This window comes from Chionomys nivalis, chromosome 8 (genome assembly GCF_950005125.1).
Source record: "Chionomys nivalis chromosome 8, mChiNiv1.1, whole genome shotgun sequence".
NCBI classification, from domain to species: Eukaryota; Metazoa; Chordata; class Mammalia; order Rodentia; family Cricetidae; genus Chionomys; species Chionomys nivalis.
This window is the reverse complement of record NC_080093.1, coordinates 69,345,736-69,370,563: the sequence shown is the minus strand read 5'-3', so window position 1 is coordinate 69,370,563 and position 24,828 is coordinate 69,345,736. Positions and strand designations below refer to the sequence as shown.

At 42.2% G+C, this 24,828-nt stretch overlaps 1 protein-coding gene and 1 non-coding gene across 6 annotated transcripts in view; both read left to right on the top strand.

The window, feature by feature from the left end:
• Positions 1–24,828, top strand: part of Srcap (Snf2 related CREBBP activator protein) — a 52,803-nt gene that overhangs the window by 3,510 nt on the left and 24,465 nt on the right. For 4 of the 5 annotated variants that reach the window (XM_057777076.1, XM_057777072.1, XM_057777074.1 and 1 more), the window contains 16 exons: positions 138–400; positions 3,455–3,706; positions 7,923–8,108; positions 8,552–8,692; positions 11,601–11,823; positions 11,938–12,212; positions 14,551–14,644; positions 14,995–15,084; positions 16,188–16,370; positions 16,450–16,778; positions 16,878–17,055; positions 17,297–17,433; positions 17,668–17,837; positions 18,127–18,319; positions 22,010–22,146; positions 22,239–22,425. In XM_057777076.1, coding sequence (XP_057633059.1) covers positions 347–400; positions 3,455–3,706; positions 7,923–8,108; positions 8,552–8,692; positions 11,601–11,823; positions 11,938–12,212; positions 14,551–14,644; positions 14,995–15,084; positions 16,188–16,370; positions 16,450–16,778; positions 16,878–17,055; positions 17,297–17,433; positions 17,668–17,837; positions 18,127–18,319; positions 22,010–22,146; positions 22,239–22,425 — 2,829 coding nt within the window. In that variant the 5' untranslated portion in view covers positions 138–346. The remainder of the gene's footprint in view (positions 1–137; positions 401–3,454; positions 3,707–7,922; positions 8,109–8,551; positions 8,693–11,600; positions 11,824–11,937; positions 12,213–14,550; positions 14,645–14,994; positions 15,085–16,187; positions 16,371–16,449; positions 16,779–16,877; positions 17,056–17,296; positions 17,434–17,667; positions 17,838–18,126; positions 18,320–22,009; positions 22,147–22,238; positions 22,426–24,828) is intronic. The other variant, XM_057777075.1, reaches the window with a different exon arrangement.
• On the top strand, positions 14,023–14,151 carry LOC130880839 (small nucleolar RNA SNORA30/SNORA37 family). Its single transcript, XR_009057642.1, has one exon. It is a non-coding gene; the product is annotated as a small nucleolar RNA SNORA30/SNORA37 family (small nucleolar RNA).

Below are 24,828 nucleotides of genomic sequence, written 5' to 3'. Positions count from 1 at the left end.
CAAACTAGCCTGTATGGTGTATAAGACCCTATTTGTCTAAAAAAACCAACAAAACAACAACAACAAACAAAAACAAACAACTTTTAATAGCCTTTAATTTTATTTTTACTTTTTTTTTCTTTTTAATCCAACTGTAGGTGCTCCAGAGGTTGGTGGACCTGAGCGGAGGCTGGGACGCCCTGGTGGGCCCCGGGCCCTGGAAGGCAGGTCCCGGTGGCTGGTGGCCCAGAATGAGGCCAGCTCCCAGCATGCCCTGCAGCCGGACACCAGCCCCTCGGCCTGCAGCAGTGGTGATAATAACCCAGTCATTCTTCAGGCATCCAGCAAGGAGCCTGGGAGTGGGACCATGCAGAGCAGCCCCTCCCCTGCTCATCCTCAGCTCCCAATCCTACAGACACAGGTTTGAAAGTGGGGAGGGTTCTTGTGCTTATTCTCTGTGGACTGATGGACTAATGATTTTGAGACAGAAATGGTTTTACAGGTCTTATTACCTGCCTGAGGAGTTGAGTTTTGATTTTCAGATAGATTGGACTGTAACATGTCAAGCCTGTTTGATACTTTTTTTCTTGTTTTTCAAGACAGGGTTTCTCTATGTAACAGTCCTGGCTCTCCTGGAACTCACTTTGTACCAGGCTGGCCTCAAATTCGGAGATCCTCCTGCCTCTGCCTCCCAAGTGCTGGGGTTAAAGGCATGCTCCACCACTGCCTGGCGTAATTTGTTTTTTTTAAGACAGAGTTTATCTGTGTACTGTCCTGAAACTCTGTAGACCATGCTGGCCCTGAACTTGGATCCATTTGTCTCTGCCTCCTAAGGGCTGAACTTAAAGGCATGTGCCACCGTGCCTAGCTTTAGAGATACACTTTCTGCTTCACATAATAATAATGTAGGCTTCTAAGGGTTCAGCTCTTGAGGGGTATGGTGGCACATGCCTTTAATCATAGCAATCAGAGGCAGAGACAAGCAGATTTCTATGAGATCAGTGTCAATCTGGTCTACTTAGCGCACCTCAGACCAGTTAAGGAAAGAAGGAAGGAAGGAAAGGAAAGGAAAGGAAAGGAAAGAAAAGACATAGGTCTTTCTTACCTTAGAGTGGTTGAATTAGGACAGACCGGAAATGGAGGCAGGAAAAATGCTTCTAAGACTGTAGACTCTGAGAATAGGTTAACTTCATTTGAAACTAGAACAGGGTAAACCTTAAGTGAGGCATTATTTCTTTCCTCATACTGTGGGAGTGTGGAGTTGGGGGGTGTTTTTTAAATTAATTAGCTCTTCATTTGCATTTAATAGGCTTTTCCCTCTTAATAAGACAGGGCTTCTTGCGGAGCTGGGGTTTAACTTAATTGGTACAGTGCTTGTCATGCACAAGGCTCAGAGTTGGGCCCTGGGTTGGTTCCTAGTACTATATATACCATGTATGGTGACACATACTTGTAATTCCAGCACTTTGAAAGATGGAAGCAGAAGGATTCAGAAGTTTGAGGTCCTTCTCAGCTACATAGGGAGTTCTAGGTTCACCTGAAGAACATGTGACCTTATCTAAGGAAGGAGAAAGAGTTGGGTGTTTCCTTATGTACCCCAGCCTTCTGAGTCCTAGGATTGTAGACCTGTACCACGAAGGTAGCTCAGTTGATAGTTTGTTCATTTACTGTACTGACCTTTGAACTTAGGGCCTTGTACATGCTAAGGCACACTTTATAATTGAACCATATCCCTTTGGGCTTTCAAATATGTTGCTGGGAGTTCAGTGCATAGCCTTGCACAGTCCAGGTACGTAAGCATTCTGTCCTTGCTTCAATGGGTTTGATACTTAGAATTTTTCTTAGCTTCTGGAAAATTTTGATACGTAGTCTTAAAGCATTTAGCTGGAGTAGGAATTTGATGCTCTCTGAGACGTTCTGTTTTGTAGTGAATTTCATGAGTGAGTTCATTTTCCCTATTGGGACTTTGTTTTTTTGTTTTGTTTTGTTTGTTTGTTTTTTGGTTTTTTTCGAGACAGGGTTTCTCTGTAGCTTTGGAGCCTGTCCTAGAACTAGCTCTTGTAGACCAGGCTGGCCTCGAACTCACATAGATCCACCTGCCTCTGCCTCCCAAGTGCTGGGATTAAAGGCATGTGCCACCAACGCCCGGCCTTTGTTTTTTAAGACAGGGTTTCTCTGCGTAGCCATGGCTACTCTGGAACTCAGTCTGTAGACCAGGCTGGCCTTGAACGCAGAGATCTGCCTGCCTCTGCCTCCCAAGTGCTGGGACATTGTTTTCAATTACTGCTTTTATGGTCAATACTGGATTAAATAATGTATGGATATTTGAGAGTGGTGTTTAGTTCCACCCCCTGCATCTTCAGTGAAGAGGTTTAGGGGGCTTTTTTTTCTATTATTTGAAGTTAATTTAAATTTATTACATAGGTGGATCCTTAATTTATGTGAGTAAAATCAAGGTTCCCTGGGTGGTGGTTGTGCATGCCTTTAATCCCAGCATTTGGGAGGCAGCAGGCGAAATCTTTGAGTTTGAAGACAACCTGGTCTACAGAGCAAGTTCCAAGATAGCCAAGGAAAGCTGCACTTCTTCTCTCAACCACCCCTCCCCAAAAAAATAAAAAATCAAGGTTCTAAAAGAACCATTAAATTTGAAATCATAGCATTCTTTTGATCGTAACACTCATGAGGTACAGACAGGCCTACGTCTGTTATTCTCTATAGTGAGACTGTCTCATGGGTTAAAGAACAAAAGAAATCATGTAGTAGTCTTGTAAAACAAGTTTTTGTGTTTGAGCTATACATCTAACCCTGTAGTAGCAGTCTTGAATACAGGTAGTGTGTATCAGCATGTATGTCTTTTTTTTTTTTTTTTTTTTTTTTTTGATTTTCGAGACAGGGTTTCTCTGTAGCTTTTGGTTCCTGTCCTGGAACTAGCTCTTCTAGACCAGGCTGGCCTCGAACTCACAGAGATCCACCTGCCTCTGCCTCCCGAGTACTGGGATTACAGGTGTGCGCCACCACCTCCCGGCAGCATGTATGTCTTACATGTTAGATATTTTACTAGAAATTGGGCTCTACCATTTTAATTACTTTGTTTTAAAAACAAAAAACCTTCATTTCCAAGCCTGGTGTGGTGGCATTAGCTTTTTAACCCAGCGTTTGGGAGGTGGATTGTAAATCCTAGACCAGACTGGGCTACATAGTGAGACCTTATTTATCTTCAGCTGTAACAACTTCCCTCCTCCTCCTCCTCCTCCTCCTCCTCCTCCTCCTCCTCCTCCTCCTCCTCCTCCTCCTCCTCCATCATCATCATCATCATCATCTCCCCCTCCCAAGAAACAAACCAACAAAGTGTTGGCGTTGATTAAAAAATGAGACTAATACAGTTTTTTGTTGTGAAGTGGAATAGAAAAATGTACTTAAAACATTTAGCACAATGCTTATCATCCTTTTTGTCCATCATTTTCCCCTTTTCTAGATGGTGTCGGACGGCATGACAGGCAGCAATCCTGTGTCCCCTGCCTCATCTAGTTCTCCAGCTTCTAGTGGGGCAGGTGGCATCTCCCCCCAACATATAGCTCAAGATTCCTCTCTGGATGGACCTCCAGGCCCTCCAGATGGTACCACAGTTCCTCTGGAGGGGTTCAGCTTATCCCAGGCTGCTGACCTAATCAACAAGGGCCCAAAGTGGGAGAAGAGCCATGCAGAAATCGCAGAGCAAGCTAAACATGTATGTATTGGGAAGGCCAATGAAGATTCATGGGAATTGTCTGATTTAATTCTATTATCCCATGGACATTTTATGTGTCTTTGTTTTTAGCTGTAAGTTCAGGGTGTGAATTCCTTCTTTATCTTGAGTATATTGCTTGAAGTAAACCAACCCTTCTCTCCCTCCTTCCCTTTCTTTGAGGGCTGGGGAAATGGTTCTGTATTTTTGAGCACTGGTTAGTCTTCCAGAGGACCTGGGTTCTATTCCCAGTACCCACATGGTAGCTTGTAACTGTTTTTAATTCCAGTTCTAGGGGATCCAGTTCTCTCTTGTGCACCAGCCAATCAAGTGGTGTTCAAACATACTTGCTGGCAAAACACTCATACAGGAAAGAAAGGGACCAATCTTTCTTTCAGACTAAACTGAGGTCTCATATATGCTAGACAAGTGTTCACTTTTTTAAAAGGTTAATTAGTATAATTTTTTGTGTATATGAGTATTTTGCCTACGTGTATGTATATACTACATTAATGCCTGGTCCTTCTGGTGTTCAGAGAGGACATCAGATCCTCTGGAACTGGGAGTTAGGGCCACTATGATGGTGAATATCAAACTCGGGTCTTCTGCATGAACAATTGCTCTTAACCACTCAACCATCCTTCCAGCTATAGGCAAGTGTTGTTATCACTGAGTTATACCCCAGTCTTTACTTTTCAGAATAAGAGTCTGTTAAGTTTACTCTCAGACTTTTTCTTTTCACACTCCTGGGGACTGAACTCAAGCCTTTACGCATACTAGGCAAATTCTCTACCACCAAGCTGTACCCTGAGTACTGTTACCAGACTTAAAGTAAGAATTAAGCAGGTGTGTTGGCTCTCACTTTTAATCCTTACAGTAGGAGGTGGAAAAAGGAGGGTCGTGAGTTCTAAGTCAGCCTAACTTCACGCGGGTGGTGTCTTTTTTAAAAAAATAAATAAATAATTGAAAAAATTAGGCTGGGTGTTGACAGCACATACCTTGAATTCCAGCACTCAGGAGGCAGAGGCAGGTAGATCTCTGTGAGTTCCAGTATAGCAAGGGATACACAGAGAAAGCCTGTTTCAATGCTCTTTTTTTTTTTTTTTTTTTTTTTTTTTGGTTTTTCGAGACAGGGTTTCTCTGTGGTTTTGGAGCCTGTCCTGGAACTAGCTCTTGTAGACCAGGCTGGTCTCGAGCTCACAGAGATCCGCCTGCCTCTGCCTCCCGAGTGCTGGGATTAAAGGCGTGCGCCACCACCGCCCGGCAGAAAGCCTGTTTCAAAATATCAAGAAAATTTAAAAATTTGTTTAAGTAGATGAGGTAGCTCATACTTCTATGTCTAGAGCTCTGGGGTGATAATGCACAATTGGAAAGTTTGAACCAATCTAGACTACAGAGTGAGATATTATCTCAAAGAAAGCAAAAAGTCAAAAAAAACAAAAAGCCTGAAGTACTGAAGTACTTTGTAAGTTGTGATGGTATTAAAATTTATTGTTTCCTATTTATAGTCAGTCTGTAGCCTGTTAAATTTCTATAAATGCATGTAGTTACATCTGGGAGCTTAGTAAAAATATATATCCCCCAGATTCCCTTCCGGCCTACCCATTTAAACTTTGGTTAGGTGTCCATTAACCTTTTTATTTCCTTTGTGTGTGTGTGTGTGTGTGTGTGTGTGTCAGTGTGTGTCAGGGTTCTCTTTGTATCTCTAGCTGTCCTGGAACTCGCTCTGTAGACTAGGCTGGCCTCGAATTCACAAGAATCCTCCTGCCTCTGCCTCCCGAGTGCTGGGATTAAAGCGTGAGCCATTATCACCTGGCTCAGCCTCTGTTTCTTGAGTACTGGGACTAAAGGCATACACATTGCCCAGCCTTATTCTTTCAGTTATTATTTACTTTGTTCACTCACGTACATGATGGGGGGAGAGGGGACTTGCATGCTGTGTCACACATGTGTTGGTGAAGAGGACAATTTTGTAGAGTTAATTTTCTACCTATACTTGGGCTCTGGTGATAAAACTAAGGTCATCAGATTTGGGTAACCATGCTGTAGTGATTTCAGTGTATCATGGTCCTGTACATACACACATATACACAAACTTGTTATTTTCCTAGTCTGACTTCCCTCTGTGACTGAGGATGACCTTGAACTCCTCATCCTCTTTTCCATCAACTTCTTTCCTGCCTTCCTTTTCTTTCTTTCTTTTTTAATATTTCTTTGTTACGTATACAGTGTTAGCTGCATGTGTGTCTGCCGTACAGAAGTGGACACCAGTTCCCATAGGTATTGGTGAGCCACCATGTGGTTGCTGGGAATGAAATTCAGGACCTCTGGAAAAAACAGACAGTGCTCTTAACCTCTGCGCCAACTCTCCAACCCTCTTTGGTCCTTTTCTGTTTGTTTTGTTTGATTTTGATACAGGATCTTAATTCTAGTTCAGGCTGCCATAAATCTAGAACTAAGTATATAACTCCTGTGGCCCACCCATCTCAGCACTCAAAGTGGTGGGATTACAGTTGTTAATACACCTGATTTAGTCTAAATTTTTTTTTTTTTTTTTTTTTTTGATTTTCGAGACAGGGTTTCTCCGTAGCTTTTTTGGTTCCTGTCCTGGAACTAGCTCTTCTAGACCAGGCTGGCCTCGAACTCCCAGAGATCCACCTGCCTCTGCCTCCCGAGTGCTGGGATTAAAGGCGTGCGCCACCACCGCCCGGCATAGTCTAAATTTTTTTAAAACTACTTGTTAAACAGTTTTTTTTTTTCAAATAATTTAATGTTCTTAATGAGAAATTTAATGAATTGCAAAAGCTTTTAGTAAAAATAAGAGCTTTTTGTTATTGGTAGTCACTATTAATCTAGTTGCATGTATCTTCAGTGTTTTCCCATAAAATAAGTTTTTCTAAAATTATTTTGTGTGACTTGTACTCCATCTGCTATTTTTCTGGTTATCCCTCCATGGTGGAGAGCGTTATACCTGCTAACTACCTGTAGCTCTGTCTCCAAAATAGTCTTCTTTTTTTAAAAAAATAAATACAGCTGGGCTGTAGTGGTGCATGCCACAGTTTTTAATCTGGAGGCAGAGGCAGGCGGATTTCTGTGAGTTTGAGGCCAGCCTGGTCTACAGAGTAAGGTCTCTGACAGCCAAGGCAAAACAAAACATGTATAGTTATTTGTGCGTGTGTACACACTTGCATGTGCAAATCAGATGTCAGCATTTAATTGCTTCTTGTTTTTGTTTTTTTTTAAAACAGGGTCTCAGAATGTAGCCCTGATTGGTTTGGAAGTTGCTATGCAGAGTAGGTTAGCCTGGAACTCAAAGAAATCTGCCAGCTTCTGTCTCCCAAGGTCTGGGATTAAAGGCATGCGTCAACATACTAGGCTTCCTAGACCTGTTTTTGATTGCCAGTTTTTTTCTTAGCTGTACAATCTCAGAAACACATTTGATTTCCCAGATATTCCCCACACCATCTGCCAAAAGAATCTATTACCTTGTAGAATTTGTAGGAGCATAGAACAGTCCATTCAGCCCACCCACTGAGACAGTGGGACCAATCTATTGGGAGCTCACCAAGGCCAGCTGGACTGTGACTGAAAAAGCATGGGATAAAACCGGACTCTCTGAACATGGCGGACAATGAGAGCTGACGAGAGGCCAAGGACAATGGCACGGGGTTTTGATCCTACTTCATGTTCTGGCTTTGTGGGAGCCTAGACAGTTTGGATGTTCACCTTCCTAGACCTGTATGGAGGGGGGAGGACCTTGGACTTTCCACAGGGCAGGGAACCCTGACTGCTCTTGGGACTGGAGAGGGAGGAGAAGAGGAGTGGGGGGAGGGGGAGAGGGGCGGGAGGAGGGGGAGGGAAATGGGAGGCGGGGAGGAAGCGGAAAATTTTTTTTTTTCAATAAAAAAAAAAAAAACCCAGTCCATTCAGGGGTCAGGAATTCAACCATGGTAGTGAGTTGGCTTGTATGTTCAGGAAGTCTTTTTTTTTGTTGTTGTTGTTGTTTTTTTTGGTTTTTTGTTGTTGTTGTTGTTTTTTCGAGACAGGGTTTCTCTGTGGTTTTGGTTCCTGTCCCGGAACTAGCTCTTGTAGACCAGGCTGGTCTCGAACTCACAGAGATCCGCCAGCCTCTGCCTCCCAAGTGCTGGGATTAAAGGCGTGTGCCACCACCGCCCGGCCTGTTCAGGAAGTCTTGATCAATGTCGTTAACCCTCATTAGGAAGCTGAAATTGAAACTCGGATTGCTGAACTTCGAAAGGAGGGATTTTGGTCGTTGAAAAGACTACCTAAAGTACCAGAGCCTCCCCGCCCTAAAGGCCATTGGGACTATCTCTGTGAAGAAATGCAGTGGCTTTCTGCTGACTTTGCTCAGGAGCGCCGTTGGAAGCGAGGTGTGGCCCGGAAGGTATGTCCTGTTTGCTCTACTGTCCATATATTTTTCAGGTGTGCCTTTGAAACCTTAATGGTTATCCAGGTGGTGGCGGCTGCACACACTTTTAATCTTAGCACTAGGGACATAGAGGCAGGCAAATCGGTAAATTTGAGACCAGTTTGGTCTACAGAACAAGTTTCAGGACAGGAAGGGCTACACCAAGAAACCGTGTCTTGACCCCCCCACCCCCCACATCCCCCATACCCACTAGCAAAAAAAAAAAGTAAGAAAAAAGAAACTTTAATGGGTGAATTATTTAGAAGGTGAAAGAGATGAAATTATAAATCCCTTCTTGGTGTTTTCTGCATTTAGAGGCAGTTTTTAACATCTGTGTTTTCTTACCCATGATTGTCTTTGATTGGGTGGATAAGTAGATTTAGCTTGAGTGATCTTATCCTGGGTATTTATTTCTATAGGTGGTACGTATGGTAATCCGGCACCATGAAGAGCAGCGACAAAAAGAGGAACGAGCTCGGAGAGAAGAACAGGCCAAGCTGCGCCGAATTGCTTCTACCATGGCCAAGGATGTTAGGCAGTTCTGGAGCAATGTGGAGAAGGTGAGGAGTGAGGTTGGCCAAAAGGAGATGGCCTTGTCTAGGTTAGAGGGAGGCATGTTGATAGGACTGACCAGAGTTTACCAAAGAACTCAACACTGCAATTCCAGTTCTTTATGATATTTCCTTATATATTGACCTTTCCACCACTGAATGTCCCAAGGAAGAAGAAATTCTTGGCTTCCTTTTCCTCAGTTAAAACTTTGAGTAGCATCCAGCGATCTGTTTTATAGTGTCAAAATATATGTTGTGCCTTTGGGGATGAGTAGGACTCCTTGACTCCTAGACCATTTACTCTTTGTAGGGTGTGTAGAATGTTTTTGTTTACCTGCCTATGCCACCGAAGTTCCTTCTGCTTACATGTTAAGTTGTAATTATCTCTGAAGCCCTTCTCTCGCTTTTTGTGTTTGTGATTGGTTCTAGGACTCCCCGTGGGTATCTGATCTGGAGATGCTCAAGTCCAGTATATAAAATGCATGTAACATATGAACAGATAATTGTGGAATTTTAAATATTTCTAGATCATTTGTGATGCATATTTTGGTATAAAAGTACTACATAAATAGTTGTCATGCTGTATTATTTGAGATAGGTATATATCTACATTTCACGGGTTGGCTTTTTTTCTTCCAGTTCTGAGACAGGGTGTCATGTAACTCACATTGGCCTCAAATTTGATGTGTACGCAATGATAACCTTGAACTCCTGATCCTCCCATCTTCTAAGTACCCTTTATTGTTGTTTATTTTTGAAACAAGACTTTAATGTAGACCAGCTTTGCTTCAAATTCACTACAGCAGAGGCTGATCCTTTTGTCTGTTTCCTCTCGGGTGCTGAGTTATAAGAGTATAGTATCTTGGTGGTTAGTCTAGGACTCATCTTTTTGTCAGTTTCCATTCCTGGCTATAATGTTTGCTTTGTAGTTTTTTTTTTTTTTTTTTTTTTTTTTTTGGTTTTTCGAGACAGGGTTTCTCTGTGGGTTTGGAGCCTGTTCTGGAACTAGCTCTGTAGACCAGGCTGGTCTCGAACTCACAGAGATCCGCCTGCCTCTGCCTCCCGAGTGCTGGGATTAAAGGCGTGCGCCACCACCGCCCGGCTGCTTTGCAGTTTTTGAGACAGGGTCTCCCTGTATAATATCCCCTGGCATGGAGCCATCTTCAGTCTCCTGAGTTCTGAGAATGTGCTATCTAACAACACCCAGGCTTGAAATTATTTGAGGCAAAGCAGTTCTTTTATTAGCATTTACTTATTCTATGTGTATGTAGACTTGGGGAGGTACACCATGTTACACATGATGAAAGTTAAAGAACAATTTGTGGGAGTCTGTTTTCTATTTCTACAATGTGAGTTATAAGGATTGAACTCAGGCCATCAGGCCTCCAACTCATAGAGATCTGTCTTCCTCTGCCTCTTGAGTGCTGGGATTAAAATATGTGTCACCAAGCCCATCTATAGCTTTAATTTTATTAACCTAGGACCTTGTGCTGCTAAGTTGGTGCATTGATCACTCTGTTTTGATTCCAAGCTTTTTTTTTTTGTTTTGTTTTGTTTTGTTTTTCGAGACAGGGTTTCTCTGTAGTTTTGGAGCCTGTCCTGGAACTAGCTCTTTAGACCAGGCTGGTCCCGAACTCACAGAGATCCACTTGCCTCTGCCTCCCAAGTGCTGGGATTAAAGGCGTGCGCCACCATCGCCCAACCCAAGCTTTATTTTTTTAAATGGTTTTTCAAGACAAGGTTTCTCCGTGTATGCCTGGCTATCCTGGAACTCACTCTGTAGATTAGTCTGGTCTCAAACACACAGAGATCTGTCTGCTTCTGCCTCCTGAGTGCTAGGACTAAAGGCATGTGCCACTACTGCCTCACTTGAGGTTTGTTTTTTGTTTTGTTTTGTTTTTTGAGGTTGGTTGATAGGCTTGGCTATTCACACATGGTCTTTCTTTTTTTTTTTTTTACTTTTATTTTATTTATTTATTTATTTATTGAAGATTTCTGCCTCCTCCCCGCCACCGCCTCCCATTTCCCTCCCCTTCCCCCATCACACATGGTCTTTCTACTGCTGTTGCTTGCCTTGTTGTTAGAGAACACACACATACACTTCCCCCCAACTAGGGCTTTGTTTATGCTGGGCATGTGTCTTCCCACTGCTCTCCCCTGGTAGCCCCCTATACTCTATTATTTATTTATTTATTGGTTTGTTTATATTTGGTTTTTCAAGGCATGATTTCCTCTGTATAACCCTGGCTGTTCTGGAACTCACTGGAGTAGACCAGACTGGGCTTGAATTCAGGGATCTGCCTGCCTCTGCTGACACTATAAATGTGTGCCATCACTGCCCAACTCCCCCCTTTTTTTTTTTTTTTTTTGGTTTTTTTTTTTTTGGTTTTTCGAGACAGGGTTTCTCTGTAGCTTTGGAGCCTGTCCTGGAACTCCCTTTGTAGACCAGGCTGGCCTCGAATTCACAGAGATCCGCCTGCCTCTGCCTCCCAAGTGCTGGGATTAAAGGCGTGCGCCACCACCGCCCGACAAAGAGGGCACCAGACCTCATTGCAGATGGTTGTGAGCCATTATGTGGTTGCCAGGAATCGAACCTTTGGAATGGCAGCCAGTGCTCTTAACCACTGAGCTATCTCTCCAGCTCTTTTTTTTTTTTTTAAAGGTCCAACTTCAGATTTGCTAATCTCCAGGTCCTTGATACTAAGTTGACCTTGCATTTATTCAGTTTCTGGGTTTTTTTCTTTTTCTAGAAGTACTGTTTAAATCATAAGCCCCTTAAGAATTTTTAGCTTTAATTTCTAAATGACTAGGCCAAAGCCTTTCATATAGGTAGTATCCCTAAATATTTGACTAAAAGAGTATGTAAATTAAAAAAAGTGAATATATGGGTGACTGATGCCTTTTTTGTTTATGATAGGTGGTACAATTCAAACAACAGTCCCGGCTTGAAGAAAAACGTAAGAAAGCCTTGGATCTGCACCTGGACTTCATTGTGGGACAAACTGAGAAGTACTCGGACCTTCTGTCTCAGAGCCTTAACCAGCCACTAGCCTCCAGCAAAGCTGGCTCCTCCCCTTGTCTTGGTTCTTCCTCAGCAGCATCCAGTCCTCCACCCCCTGTTTCTCGGCTGGATGATGAAGGTGTGTGTGCTCTTTGGTCCTGTTACTTTTCCCAAATGCCCTTTCCAGAGCTGAAAAACCTACCCTGTGGCTTGCAGGGCCCGTGGATTTTGTGACCTTGTTCTCCTGCTATAGATGGGGACTTCCAGCCCCAAGAGGAAGAAGAGGATGATGAGGAGACCATTGAGGTTGAAGAACAGCAGGAAGGCAATGATGCAGAGACCCAGAGGCGTGAGATTGAATTGCTTCGACATGAGGGAGAACTGCCACTGGAAGAACTGCTGCGTTCCCTCCCCCCTCAGCTATTGGGTGTACCTTCCAGCCCCTCTCAAACACCCTCATCTCATGACAGTGATACCCACGATGGGCCTGAAGAAAATGTTGAAGAAGAACCGTCTCAGGATTTGGAGGTATACATAGAAGAGGTACAGAAAGGAAGATTCAGAGAGGAAGTAGATGGAGTTTCAGCTCTCAAATCGTGGTCGTGGTCTTAGGTTGATCCCTGATTTTGAGAATCTGAATTAAAGACAGTTGGGGTTTCATTGCTAGGGAAGATGATGATTTGGGTCAAATTGCAGCCTACAGTTGACAAGGTTTCTAATAATATAATAAGCACATTTATTGTACTTTAAATTTGCAAGGGAAGGGCTAGGGAGATAGCATAGTTGGTAAAGTACTTGAGTTCAATTCCCAGTTTCCCACACAAAAAAGGTTTGTGCAGTGGTATGTTTCAGGGGTTTCGGCTTTAAGAAGCAGAGACAGGAGCATCCTTGGAGCTTGCTGGCTAGCTAGTCTAACCAAATCAGCTCCAAATTCAGCCAAGAGTGATTGAGGAAGACACCAGATAATGTGCACAAGCATGCACAGATGTGCAAACAAACATGTATACACACATATATAAATTGTTTGGTCATATGAATTTGGGAATTGTCATGGTCCTAAAAATCTCTTGGAACTAGATGTAGTGTCATGTACCTTTATCCCACCACTCAAGAGACAGAGTCAGGTAGATCTTGGAGGCCAGTTTAATCTCCATAATGAATTCCAAGATAGCAAGAGGTACATAGTAAGATGCTGTCTCCAAAAAAATAAAACCTCGGGCTGGAGAGATGGCTCAGTGGTTAAGAGCATTGCCTGCTCTTCCAAAGGTCCTGAGTTCAATTCCCTGCAACCACATGGTGGCTCACAACCATCTGTAAAGAGATCTGGTGTCCTCTTCTGGCCTGCAGACATACACACAGACAGAATATTATATACATAATAAATAAATATTAAAAAAAAATCTCTTTTAGACCTTTGTACCATGGGGTTCTAATGCATATTAAGGGTCTTTTAAAAATTACTATTATTATTTAAAAAAAAAAAATTATGTGGTGCTGGAGAGATGGCTCAGTGGTTAAGAGCACTGGCTGCTCTTCTAGAGGTCCTGAGTTCAATTCCCAGCAACCACATGGTGGCTTACAACTATCGGTAATGAGATCCGGTGTCCTCTAGTGGCCTGCAGGCATAGTGCAGACAACATCTTATGCATAATAAATAAATGTTTTTAAAAATTTTTAATGTGCTCTTTTATTTGTAATTATGTGTAGATTTGTCTTTCTCTGTGTGGATATGTATAATTGAGTGTGGTTGCCAACAGAGGCTAGTCTTCGAATCCCCTGGACCTGGAGTTACAGATTGTTGTGATCCACTCGATAAGGGTACAAGGAATTGAACTTGGTTCCTTTGGAAGAGTAGCAAATATTCTTACTGATAAGCCACCACCCTTCATTTATTTACTTTTAAATTTCATTTTATTTATTTTTGAGACAGGATTTTGCTACATGGTTCTGGCTGGCCTAGCATTTATTTAGACTAGATGGACCTAAAAAGAACTTACTAGAATTTTGTCTTTGTGGGTATATACATGTGGAAATCAGAGGACAATTTTGTAGTGTTGGTTCTAGCCTTTGTTTACATGAGTTCCAGGAATTGAACTTTGGTTGTCAGGCCAGCTAATGACCATTTAGCCATTTTGATGGTTCCCTCCACTCCTTTCCTTCCTTTTTTCTCTTCTTTTTTCTGTTTTGTTTTGTTTTTGAGACATATTTACTATGTATCCCTGGCTGGCTTGGAACTCATTGTGTGGACCAGGCTGGCTTCAAATTAAAAAAGCTCTGCCTCGAGAGTGCTTGGATTAAGGGCATGGCCGCGCATAGCTGGTACCACTTTATTTATTTCCTAGCACTTTCACAGGTCCTCCCTTAGTCAGTAGGGTCAGGATTTGGTAGCTGGTGCTGAGATAAAATCCTTGATTACGTCCTTGCCCTGATACTGTATCAGTGCAGCTGTTAACTCAAGGGAACAGTGATGCTTTTCTGATCTTCAACTCTGTGTCTTTCAGGGTTTTATTTATTTATTTATTTAGTTTGTTTGTTTGTTTTTGCTTGTTTTTGGATTTTTGAGAGAGGATTTCTCTGTGTAATAGCCCTGGCTGTCCTGAAACTTGCTTGTTGACCAATCTGGCCTCAAACTCAGTGATCCCCCTCCGTGTACTGGGATTTAAGGTGTGTGCCACCATAACTGACTTTTTTGTTGTTACTGGTTTTTGACTCTGGCTGTCCAGGAATTCACTATGTAGACCAGGCTGGCCTTGAATTTACAGACTTGCCTCTGCCTCCCAATGCTAGGATTAAAGGCTTTTGCCATAACACCCCAACTTTGTGCTCAAATGTTGAGTCCTCCCACTTTTTATCCTTTCCCATACAGGTAAACCCTCCACCTTCCTCTGTCACACAGCACAACCAACAGCGTTGGCATCCAGATGAAGATGATGAAGAGTTTACTGCTAATGAAGATGAAGGTCAGACCGGTTTTGTCTTTTTTGTTGTTGTTTGTTTTCTTGGAACAGGGTCTATTGTGTATCCATGATTATAGACCAAGCTGTCCTTGAACTAAGATCCACTTGTGTCTACTTCCAAGTGCTGGGATTAAAGGCCTGTGTCAACATGCTCTGCTGGCTTGTAATTCATTAGGCTTATTCTCTCACCTTCCACTCCTGTCAACCTTCCACCTTCCCTACAAATTCCTTTCCTACATTTTATCTCTTTGTTTTGTTTTCCACTGAGTTTTTAACTACAACTATGTGTGTGACTGTGGTTTTGGAACTATCCTTTTGACCTCACCAATGGAAACTTCATTCTCTTTTTGTAGCAGAGGATGAAGAAGACACCATAGCAGCTGAGGAGCAGTTAGAAGGAGAGGTGGATCATGCCATGGAACTGAGCGAGTTGGCTCGAGAAGGTGACATTTACCAGATATTTTACTGAAAATCTACTTTCTGTCACTACTCTGCGGAAAATTGGTGGATAAAAAGACAGTAAATCAACTGGGCAGTGGTGGTGCACACATTTAACCCCAGCACTTGGGAGGCAAAGGCAGGTAGATCTCTGTGAGTTCAAGGCCAGCCTGGTCTACAAGAACTAGTTCCAGGACAGGCTCCAAAACTACTGAGAAACCCTGTCTCGGAAATTTAAAAAAAAAAAAAAAAAGACAGTTGATTAGATAGTTTTCTCTTTGTAGTTTCAGTTACTGGTTATTACATATGTTTCTTATGTATGCAGGTGTAATGACCAAGAAGATTTGTAAATGAAAGGCACTAAGTAGGGAGTGTGTGTTCATGATAGGAGTTTGAACTAATTGGTCTGAGAGCTCAGTTGAAGGGTTACTGTACAAGATAAGAGTTATTTGACCAGAATTTTAAATGGGTAGTTCAGTGGCTCCGGTGACAACGGTAGGTTCAGCATTGGTGGTTTGGTGTCTGAGAAGTGAAGATCCTGCCAGCTGAGGCTTAAGCTCAGACTGGTAGGAGAGTTTAGACATGGGCGCTCTCTCTGAGAAAGCAGTGGGGCCTTTGGAAGAGAGAGAAGCCTGAAGAGGATCCAAACATCTGGGAGAAGACTAAAGAACACCTGTCTGCCTTGAAGCAGAAACAAATTGAGCAGAGTCACCTGAATATTAAAAACACACAGTCATCCACTGAATGGTCTGTATCATTGCCCATTTCTATAGAAACACAGTTTCTGAATAATTACTATTCAGTTTGTGTGCTACTAGCAGATAATAAGTTACAATCAGTGAAAAAAGGTGTTTTTGTGGGGTGTGTGTATTTTTTTTTTTTAATTTTATTTTTACATGAGTGGGTACTGTCCTTAGGAGAATGCTGCACTTACTATGGTTGTTACAAGTATTGGTTTTATTATCTGGTGCTAAAGGCAGACTCTATAGACTTCCTGTAGATAGGGGCCTGGGAGTTGGAGCTTAGGTTAAATAAACAAGTACCACTCAAATAACTCTTTCCCAGTCCTAACAAAAGAACCAAATTTTACTTCTCTTCTCCCTATCAGGTGAGCTTTCTGTAGAGGAGCTGCTACAGCAGTATGCAGGGGCCTATGCCTATGATGCCTCAGCTCCAGGCTCAAGGCATAGTGAAGAGGAAGATGAGGGTGAAGCCAATAGTTATGACTGTGAACTGGAGGAAACAAGAGAAGTTGAAGAGGCTGCTCAAGAAGATAGTAGCAATCAGTCTGGTGAGTATGTAGTTCAGAGGATAACTGGGGTTGGCAGCTGTTGGAGAAACAACTTACTAAGCTTTTGTTTGTGATTTAGATTCTGCTGAAGAGCAGAGTGAGGATGATGAAGATGAACATTCAGAGGAAGAAGAAATGAGTGGGAGTTCACAGTCAGAAGAGTCTGAGTCTGAGGATGCTCAGTCGCAAAGTCAAGCAAATGAAGAACAGGAAGAAGAAGATGATGATGATGATTTTGGAGTGGAATACTTGCTAGCTCGGGATGAGGAAAGGAGTGAGGCAGATGGAGGCAGTGGGCCTCCTACCCCAGGTCCCACCACTGTTCTAGGACCCAAGAAAGAAATTACTGATATTGCTGCGGCAGCTGAAAGTCTCCAGCCTAAGGGTTATACGTTGGCCACTACCCAGGTATCCATAGGTTATGATTCTTTTTCTCATATCTTGAGTTTACTGTTTCCTACAAAAATGCCTCATATCCACCATGTGTGATAATTTCCTCTCTCTTAGGTTAAGACACCAATTCCACTTCTTCTACGGGGCCAACTCCGAGAGTACCAACACATTGGCCTTGACTGGCTGGTTACTATGTATGAGAAAAAGCTTAACGGCATTCTTGCAGATGAGATGGGACTGGGGAAGACAATCCAGACCATCTCCTTGCTTGCTCACTTGGCCTGTGAAAAAGGTAGATACCTCCAAGGGTCTCTTAGCTAATTACTGGTAGGACATCTTATTTACTGGAGATTTTCCCTGCAGAAAAGTACTGCTGTCATGGTAGCCTCCTTGAGTCTTGTCAGTAATGATATAAGGACGACAGCATAGGTGCTGAAGTTTAAGTAGCATCAGAAGATACTAGTCAGGGTCTGTTTAAGAACCAGAGCTACAAGGTTTTACATAGTCTTACTATGTCTTCTTTTTCTAAACAGGTAACTGGGGTCCTCATTTAATCATTGTTCCTACCAGCGTGATGTTGAATTGGGAGATGGAATTGAAACGTTGGTGTCCAAGCTTTAAAATCCTCACTTACTATGGAGCTCAGAAAGAGAGGAAGCTCAAGCGGCAGGTTTGATCTTCTGTGTGGTCACTTTCCTTATTAATGTCCTTCAGTTTTAGATCCTTATGTTAATTGCTTAGCCTTATTTTCCTGTTGCTTCATTCTCTTGCTGGTACTATTTAATTTCTCCCAACCTGATTTCTATCTTTGAGTACTTTAACATGTCTTCCCTTTCCCCTTGTATTTTTCTGTGTGTTTTTTCCACTTTCTTATATGCTGCTTTCTTTCTCTTTGACCTCTTAGGGCTGGACCAAACCCAATGCTTTCCATGTGTGTATCACATCTTACAAGCTGGTGCTACAGGATCACCAGGCTTTTCGTCGCAAGAACTGGCGCTATCTCATTCTGGATGAGGCTCAGAACATCAAGAATTTCAAGTCCCAACGGTGGCAGTCACTGCTCAACTTCAACAGGTAAAAATGAATATAGAGATTTGTCGGAGAGTTGTCTTGGATGAAGGGTTGGCTGCCTGGGTTAAGAGTATATTGAGAGTCGGGTGATGATGGTGCACACTTTTAATCTCAGCACTGGGAGGCAAAGGCAGGCGGATCTCTGTGAGTTCTAGGCCAACCTGGTCTACAGATTGAATGCCAGGACAGCTAGGACTGCTACACAGAGAAACCCTGTCTCGAAAAACAATAAAAAGAAAGAAAGTTCGGATTCTCCTGACTATCTTCATTCTAATTCCTTCTCTCTTTACAGCCAGAGGCGCCTGCTCCTGACAGGAACTCCCTTGCAGAATAGCCTCATGGAGCTGTGGTCCTTGATGCATTTCTTGATGCCACATGTCTTCCAGTCTCATCGAGAGTTCAAGGAGTGGTTTTCTAACCCTCTAACTGGCATGATTGAGGGAAGCCAAGAATATAATGAAGGTCTAGTCAAACGCCTTCACAAGGTAGGGCCTATGTTGTTTGTAAAAGTATTAATTAATAATAAAAATTAAATAAGGACAGTAACCTAGTAAAGTTTTAGAAGTCAGTGCTAGACTGAACTAAGTTGTCAAACTGTACTGTTCTAGATAATAACCATTGCCAAGCTGAGCTGCTTTGCATTAGATACTCTTTGTTTTCTGTAGTTGTGTTTTTAGGTTTTTATTTATTTATTTATTTATTTATTTATTTATTTATTTTTTGGGTTTTTTGAGACAGGGTTTCTCTGTTGTTTTGGAGCCTGTCCTTGGAACTAGCTCTTGTAGACCAGGCTGGTCTCGAACTCACAGAGATCCGCCTGCCTCTGCCTCCCAAGTGCTGGGATTAAAGGCGTGCGCCACCACCGCCCGGCTAGGTTTTTATTTTTATATGTATAGTGTTTTGCCTGAATATGTTATGTGCATTACACACTTTGCCTAGTGTTCAAGGAAGTCAGAAGAGTGTGAATACTCTGGTAATGAGTTACAGACAGTGGTGAGCCTGTGTGATGCTGGGACTTGAACCCAGGTTCTGTGTAAGAGCAGCCAGTGCACTTAACTACTGAGCCATCTCTAGCCCCAGTCTGGACTTTTTGAATGTGTGTGTTTGTTTGTTTGTTGTTGTTGTTGTTGAGACAGGCTCTCTCCATGTAACTAACCATGGCTGTCTTAGAACTCCATATGTAGAACAGGCAGTCTGACCTTGAATTCACAGAGCTGCCTCTTCCTCTACCTCATGAGAACTGAGATTAAAGTCATGTGCCTCTATGCCCTTTGGTGGTCCTTGAAATTAAATCTAGGGCCTTACTGCACATGCTAGGCATGTACTCTATCACTGAACTATACCTCTTGACTCTTTCTGTCGAGGGTGTTGTCTCTGGCTTTTTCAGCTTTTCAACAACATATTTCAACATTCTGAAGCACCCCGTCCATTTCTTTTTATTTTTTTCCTTTGGTATTTCAAGGCAGGATTTCTCTGTGTAGCCCTGGCTGTATTAGAATTCACTCTGTAGACCAGGCTAGCCTCTGCTTCCCAGGTGCTGGGATTAAAGATGTGCACCATCACTTCCATGTGACTTATTTTTATGTGCGTGCGTGCATGTGTGTGTGTGTGTGTGTGTGTGTGTGTATACACTCATTGGGGACCTTGAAGCTGAAGTTACAAGCTGTTGTAAGCTGCATAACATGGATCCTGGCAACTGAACTTAAGTCCTCCACAAATCTATGCATTTATTTATTTATTTTTGGTTTTTTTGGATCAAGATTTCTCTGTGTAGCTTTGGAGCCTGTCCTGGAACTCGCTCTGTTGACCAGGCTGGCCTTGAACTCACAGAGATTCACCTCTCTTTGCTTCCTGAGTGCTGGGATTAAAGGTGTGCACCACCTCTGCTTGTCTTCAGTATGCCCCCTTAACCACAGAATAATTTTTCCTTTGTCTGGTCCTTTGATCTTTCCGATCTATATATTTCACAAGCATACTCATTCCCAAGACATTGTGTGGTAACAACTCTTTTGCTTGTGTTTATAATTGCTTAAATTTCCAGATGACTTGGTCAGCATTCAGGTTTTGGCTAGTTGCATTTATTTATTTGCTTGTTTGCTCATTCATTTGTTCTAAAGATTATGTGTACAGTGTTCTGCCTGCATATACACCTGCAGGCCAGAAGAGGGCACCAGATCATATTATAGATGGTTGTGAGTCACTATGTGGTCGCTAGGAATTGAATACCTTTGGAAGAGCAGCCAGTTCTCTTAACTTCTGAGCCATCTCTCCAGTCCTATTTATTATTTTTTTAAAAAGATTTATTTATTGTATGTCTTTATTCCAAAAGAGAGCATCAGATCCCAGTATAGATGGTTGTGCACCACAATGTGGTTGCTAGGAATTGACCTCGGGACTTCTGGACGAGCACCAGTGAGTGCTCTTAACCTCTGAGTCATCTCTCCAGACCTACTGGCTATTTTTGCTTTTGAGATAAGGTCTCAGTGATAGCTGGCCTGAAATTCACAGAGACTTTGCTGCTTCTTTCTCTTGAATGCTGGGGTAAAAGGTGGGTGTCACTACACCTAGCTGTTTTTCTTTTTCCTATAAAAAGCAAAACATAAAAAGCAACATTATTTTATGAAACACTTTTAGTCGCAGCCCTTAGGAGGCAGAGGCAGCTGGATCTCTTGAGTTTGAGGACAGCCTGGTGTATTTAGTGAGTTCCAGGATAACCAGGCCTATATAGATAAACCCTGTCTCAAAACAACAAAAATAGATTTAAAAACAAATTGCCTGGCATAGTGTCACATGCCTTTAATCCCAGTATTCAGGAGGCAGAGGCAGATAGGCAGATAGATTTCTGTGAGTTCAAGGACAGCCTGATCTACATAGTCAGTTCTAGGACAACCAGAGCTACATTGTGAGACCCTGTTTTTTTGTTTTCTGTTTTTTAGAAAAAGAATAACATTACCCCCACCCCCCTTTTAAGGAAAACAGGATCTTTATGTGTAGCCAAAGCAAGGCTTGAATTTAAGGCTACTCAGTTTCTGAGTTGGTAGTATATAGAATCTTTCTTGATTTTGTTTATTTTTTGTTTGAGACAGGGTTTCTCTGCATAACAGTCCTAACTGTCCTGGAACTGTGTTCTGTAGACCAGGTTGGCCTGGAACTCACACCTGCCTGCTCTGCCTCCCAAATGTTGGGTTAAAGGCTAGTGCTATCGTACCCGCTGTACATAGGGTCTTTAATTGATAATTTCTCTTGAGGTTATTCTGTTCTCAGCACATATTTCTGGTGTTATCACTCTATCTCCTCGGTCAGTTATATCATCATTAGACAAAGTGACAAAGTCAATGGATTAAAGGCCCAGCACTTTTTTTTTTTTTTTTTTTTGAGACAGTGTCTAAGTAACCCTGGCTGTGCTGGAACTGGATCGGGCTAGCCTGAACTCATAGAAATCAACCTGCTTTTGCTCTTATACCCTGATTACAGATTTACTCACCTCTAGAACTTTAGACTGTAAAAGCCAGTTTCCCCCTACCCCCAAAGTATTGGCAGTTGAGTCCAGTGCCTTAGACATGTTAAGAATACTCTCTCTTAAAAGCTACGAAGAAACCCTGTCTCGAAAATCCAAAAAAAATTAAAAAAAAATAAAAAAGAATACTCTCTCTTTCACTGAGTTGTATATTGCTCAGAGCCACAAGTTTTATTTAGCTTCTCACCTGTTTTTTTTATTTATTTACTTATTTGTTTATGTTATTCCTTTGGTGAGGATATCATTAGGTTGCCCAGATTGGTCTTGAACTCCCAGATCCAAGTAATTTGCTTGCTTCGCTCTTCCAAAGTGGTTGGGTTTATAGTCACACAAACTTATCATGCCTGGTTTATTTTTGTAGGCATGTAACAAAGAGTCATTCTTCCAAATGTAATTTGAGTCATCTCTCTTTCAAAGTTAATTTGCTCTTGGTGCATCTTTGTATGTTATGGTACAATTATTTTTGTGTTCATCTTCTCTGTAAACAGTAAGTTACATGAAAGGAAGATTTGCATCTGTGTAATTGGTATCTGACATGCCTGCTGAATTTTGCTGATGAATTAAACCTGTACTCTGCCTATCCTGGACCCGAAACTAGATGGACTATGGGGAGCTTAGTGCCCACTCTTCTGTTAGCACCCTGCTTATTTGCCTTTAGGTTCTGCGACCTTTTTTGCTTCGCCGAGTAAAGGTGGATGTTGAGAAGCAGATGCCCAAAAAGTATGAGCATGTTATCCGATGCCGGCTTTCCAAGCGCCAGCGCTGTCTCTATGATGACTTCATGGCACAAACCACGTAAGGGAGGACTGAGGGTAGACCCTGGTACTCTGGGTTAGAATGTAGGTAGCTGGCAGAATGTCCCTTATTTATTTTTCCTCTCTCCCCAGAACTAAGGAGACACTAGCTACAGGCCATTTCATGAGTGTCATCAACATTTTGATGCAGTTGCGGAAAGTTTGCAATCATCCAAATCTATTTGACCCTCGACCTGTTACCTCCCCTTTCATCACCCCAGGCATCTGCTTTAGCACCGCCTCTCTGGTGCTAAGGGCCACTGATGTCCACCCACTCCAGGTATGTAGTTGCCCCTAAGGTTAGTGATTTCTTATCTAAACTTCCTACCTCTTATTTAGTGTCTGACCTTTGGCATATTTACTGTTTCCATATTTCATCAATCAGTACTTTTTTTCCTAGCTTCATTATTTTCTAGCCATGTGACCTTTGGCAAGTTAATTATTAGCCTGAGCTTCCTTGTTCATAAAAACAGGGATTATAGAGCCTAGCCTACAATATGCTAGAGAGTCAAGTTAACACTTTTTGAAAATGTCTGTCATTTCTGTAACTATTTGGTAAATACTAATTTTTCTTATTCCTTTTTCTTTTTTCTTTTTTTCTTTTTTTTTTTTTTGTTTTTGAGACAGGGTTTTACTATTTATCCTTGGCTGATTTGGAACTTACTATATAGACCATGCTGAACAGATCTGCTTGCCTCTGCCTACCCAGTACTGAGATGATAGGCATGTACCACCAGGCTTGCTCTTTTGGGATAGGGTCTCATCTATTCCAGGAAAACTTCAAACTCCTAATTGTTCTGCATCTACCTTCTAAGTACTGGGATTACAGACATGTGCTATCAACCTGAATCCCTTAATTTTGTAACTGTGGTGAACCAGACTCAACAAATTATCATTTTAACCTATTTTTTTTTTTTTTTTTTTTTTTTGGTTTTTCGAGACAGGGTTTTTCTGTAGCTTTGGTGCCTGTCCCAGAACTAGCTCTTGTAGACCAGGCTGGCCTCGAACTCCCAGAGATCCACCTGCCTCTGCCTCCCGAGTGCTGGGATTAAAGGCGTGTGCCACCACCGCCCGGCTGCTTTTGTTTTCTTAAGCTGAAACATTATACCTATTGAACAACTGTTCCTTCTCTCCTTATCCCCGACATCTGTCATTCTATTTTACTCTGTTACTATTCTGAGTACTTGATGAAACAGAATCATGAAGTACTTATTTATCTATACCTTAGCATATGTAAAAAAAATTCCTCCCCCAACCCATTTTTAAAGTTAGTACACCTTAAATGAGAATGTTAGGCCTAGGGTATATATAGCTCAGTTGATAGTGTGCTTCCTTAGCATACACAGATCACCATATCAACTGATCATGGTGGTCCTTACTTGAGGTGTGAAGATTAGAGGATTAAAAATTCAAATGCATTCTCAACTATATAGTTTTAGCCTAGCCCTGCAGTATCTGAGACTTTGATACCCTGCTTTCAATACCAAAAAATGTAGCCTTTAATCCCAGCACTCGGGAAGCAGAGGCAGGCAGATCTCTGTGAGTTCGAGACCAGACTGGTCTACAGAGCTAGTTCCAGGACAGGCTCCAAAGCCACAGAGAAACCCTGTCTCGAAAAACCAAAAAAAAAAAAAAAAAAAAAGTAGGGGTATTTTTATCAATCAGATCATAACGGCATAGTTTTGTTTTTTTTAATATTTATTTATTATGTATACAACATTCCTTCCATGTATGCCTGCAGGCCAGAAGAGGGCACCAGACCCCATTACAGGTGGTTGTGAAGCCACCATGTGGTTGCTGGGAATTGAACTCAGGACCTTTGGAAGAGCAGGCAGTGCTCTTAACCTCTGAGCCATCTTTCCAGCCCAATGGCATAGTTTTTAATCCCAGTGTTTAGCAGCAGTGTAACATACAGCACCACTCTTTCTCCCCTAAATAAATGATACTGCTACTTAAGAGACTATGGTTACTAAGAGTATAAAGGTCACCACAAAACACTTTCTTAACGTATATTTGCATTCTCAAATGTGAACTAGATAGAGACTAGGGTGGGAAATAGCTCCTTGGAGATGCTTTTCTTTTCTTGAAGTACAAAAAAGGCCTGGAGTCTAATCTTCAACAAAGTAGTACTGGCTTTCATATTTACAAATAGCCTGAGAAATGTAGTAGGTCACCTTTCAGTTCCTATTTCAGAGCCAACTACTGAGTGAAAGTAGCAGTTACTCTTGGGAGTTCTATCAGAATCATGGCGCAGTTTTGAATGTAAATCTTGGAAATAGCGGAGCCTCTTATTCCCATCCCATTTAAATAGTGCTCCTTGAGACTGGCTAGTTAAAAAACCTGGAATTCTGCCTAGCCCTCTCCCACCTTCCCTCTTTTCGCCATTGGGGAAAAAAAGCAAAACAAAACCTGATTTTCACTTTGAAGTTTAGAGGCTAGTGTCCCATGCAGTGGTATTAAGTGCCCTCTCCCTGCATGGCTAGTAGGTATACCGGATTCCTTTTCCATACTAATCAGCTGTCCTATTTAGGGGAGGGCAACAGAAACTAGAACTCAACGAGGCCCACAATTTTGTCCACTTCACTTCCTCACTTCTCTTCCAGAATATATGCTAGCCTTACTTTGACTTTGAAGAATTGGCTCACTGGGGGCTAGCAGCCTGTGAGTTTTTGTAGGGCTGGCC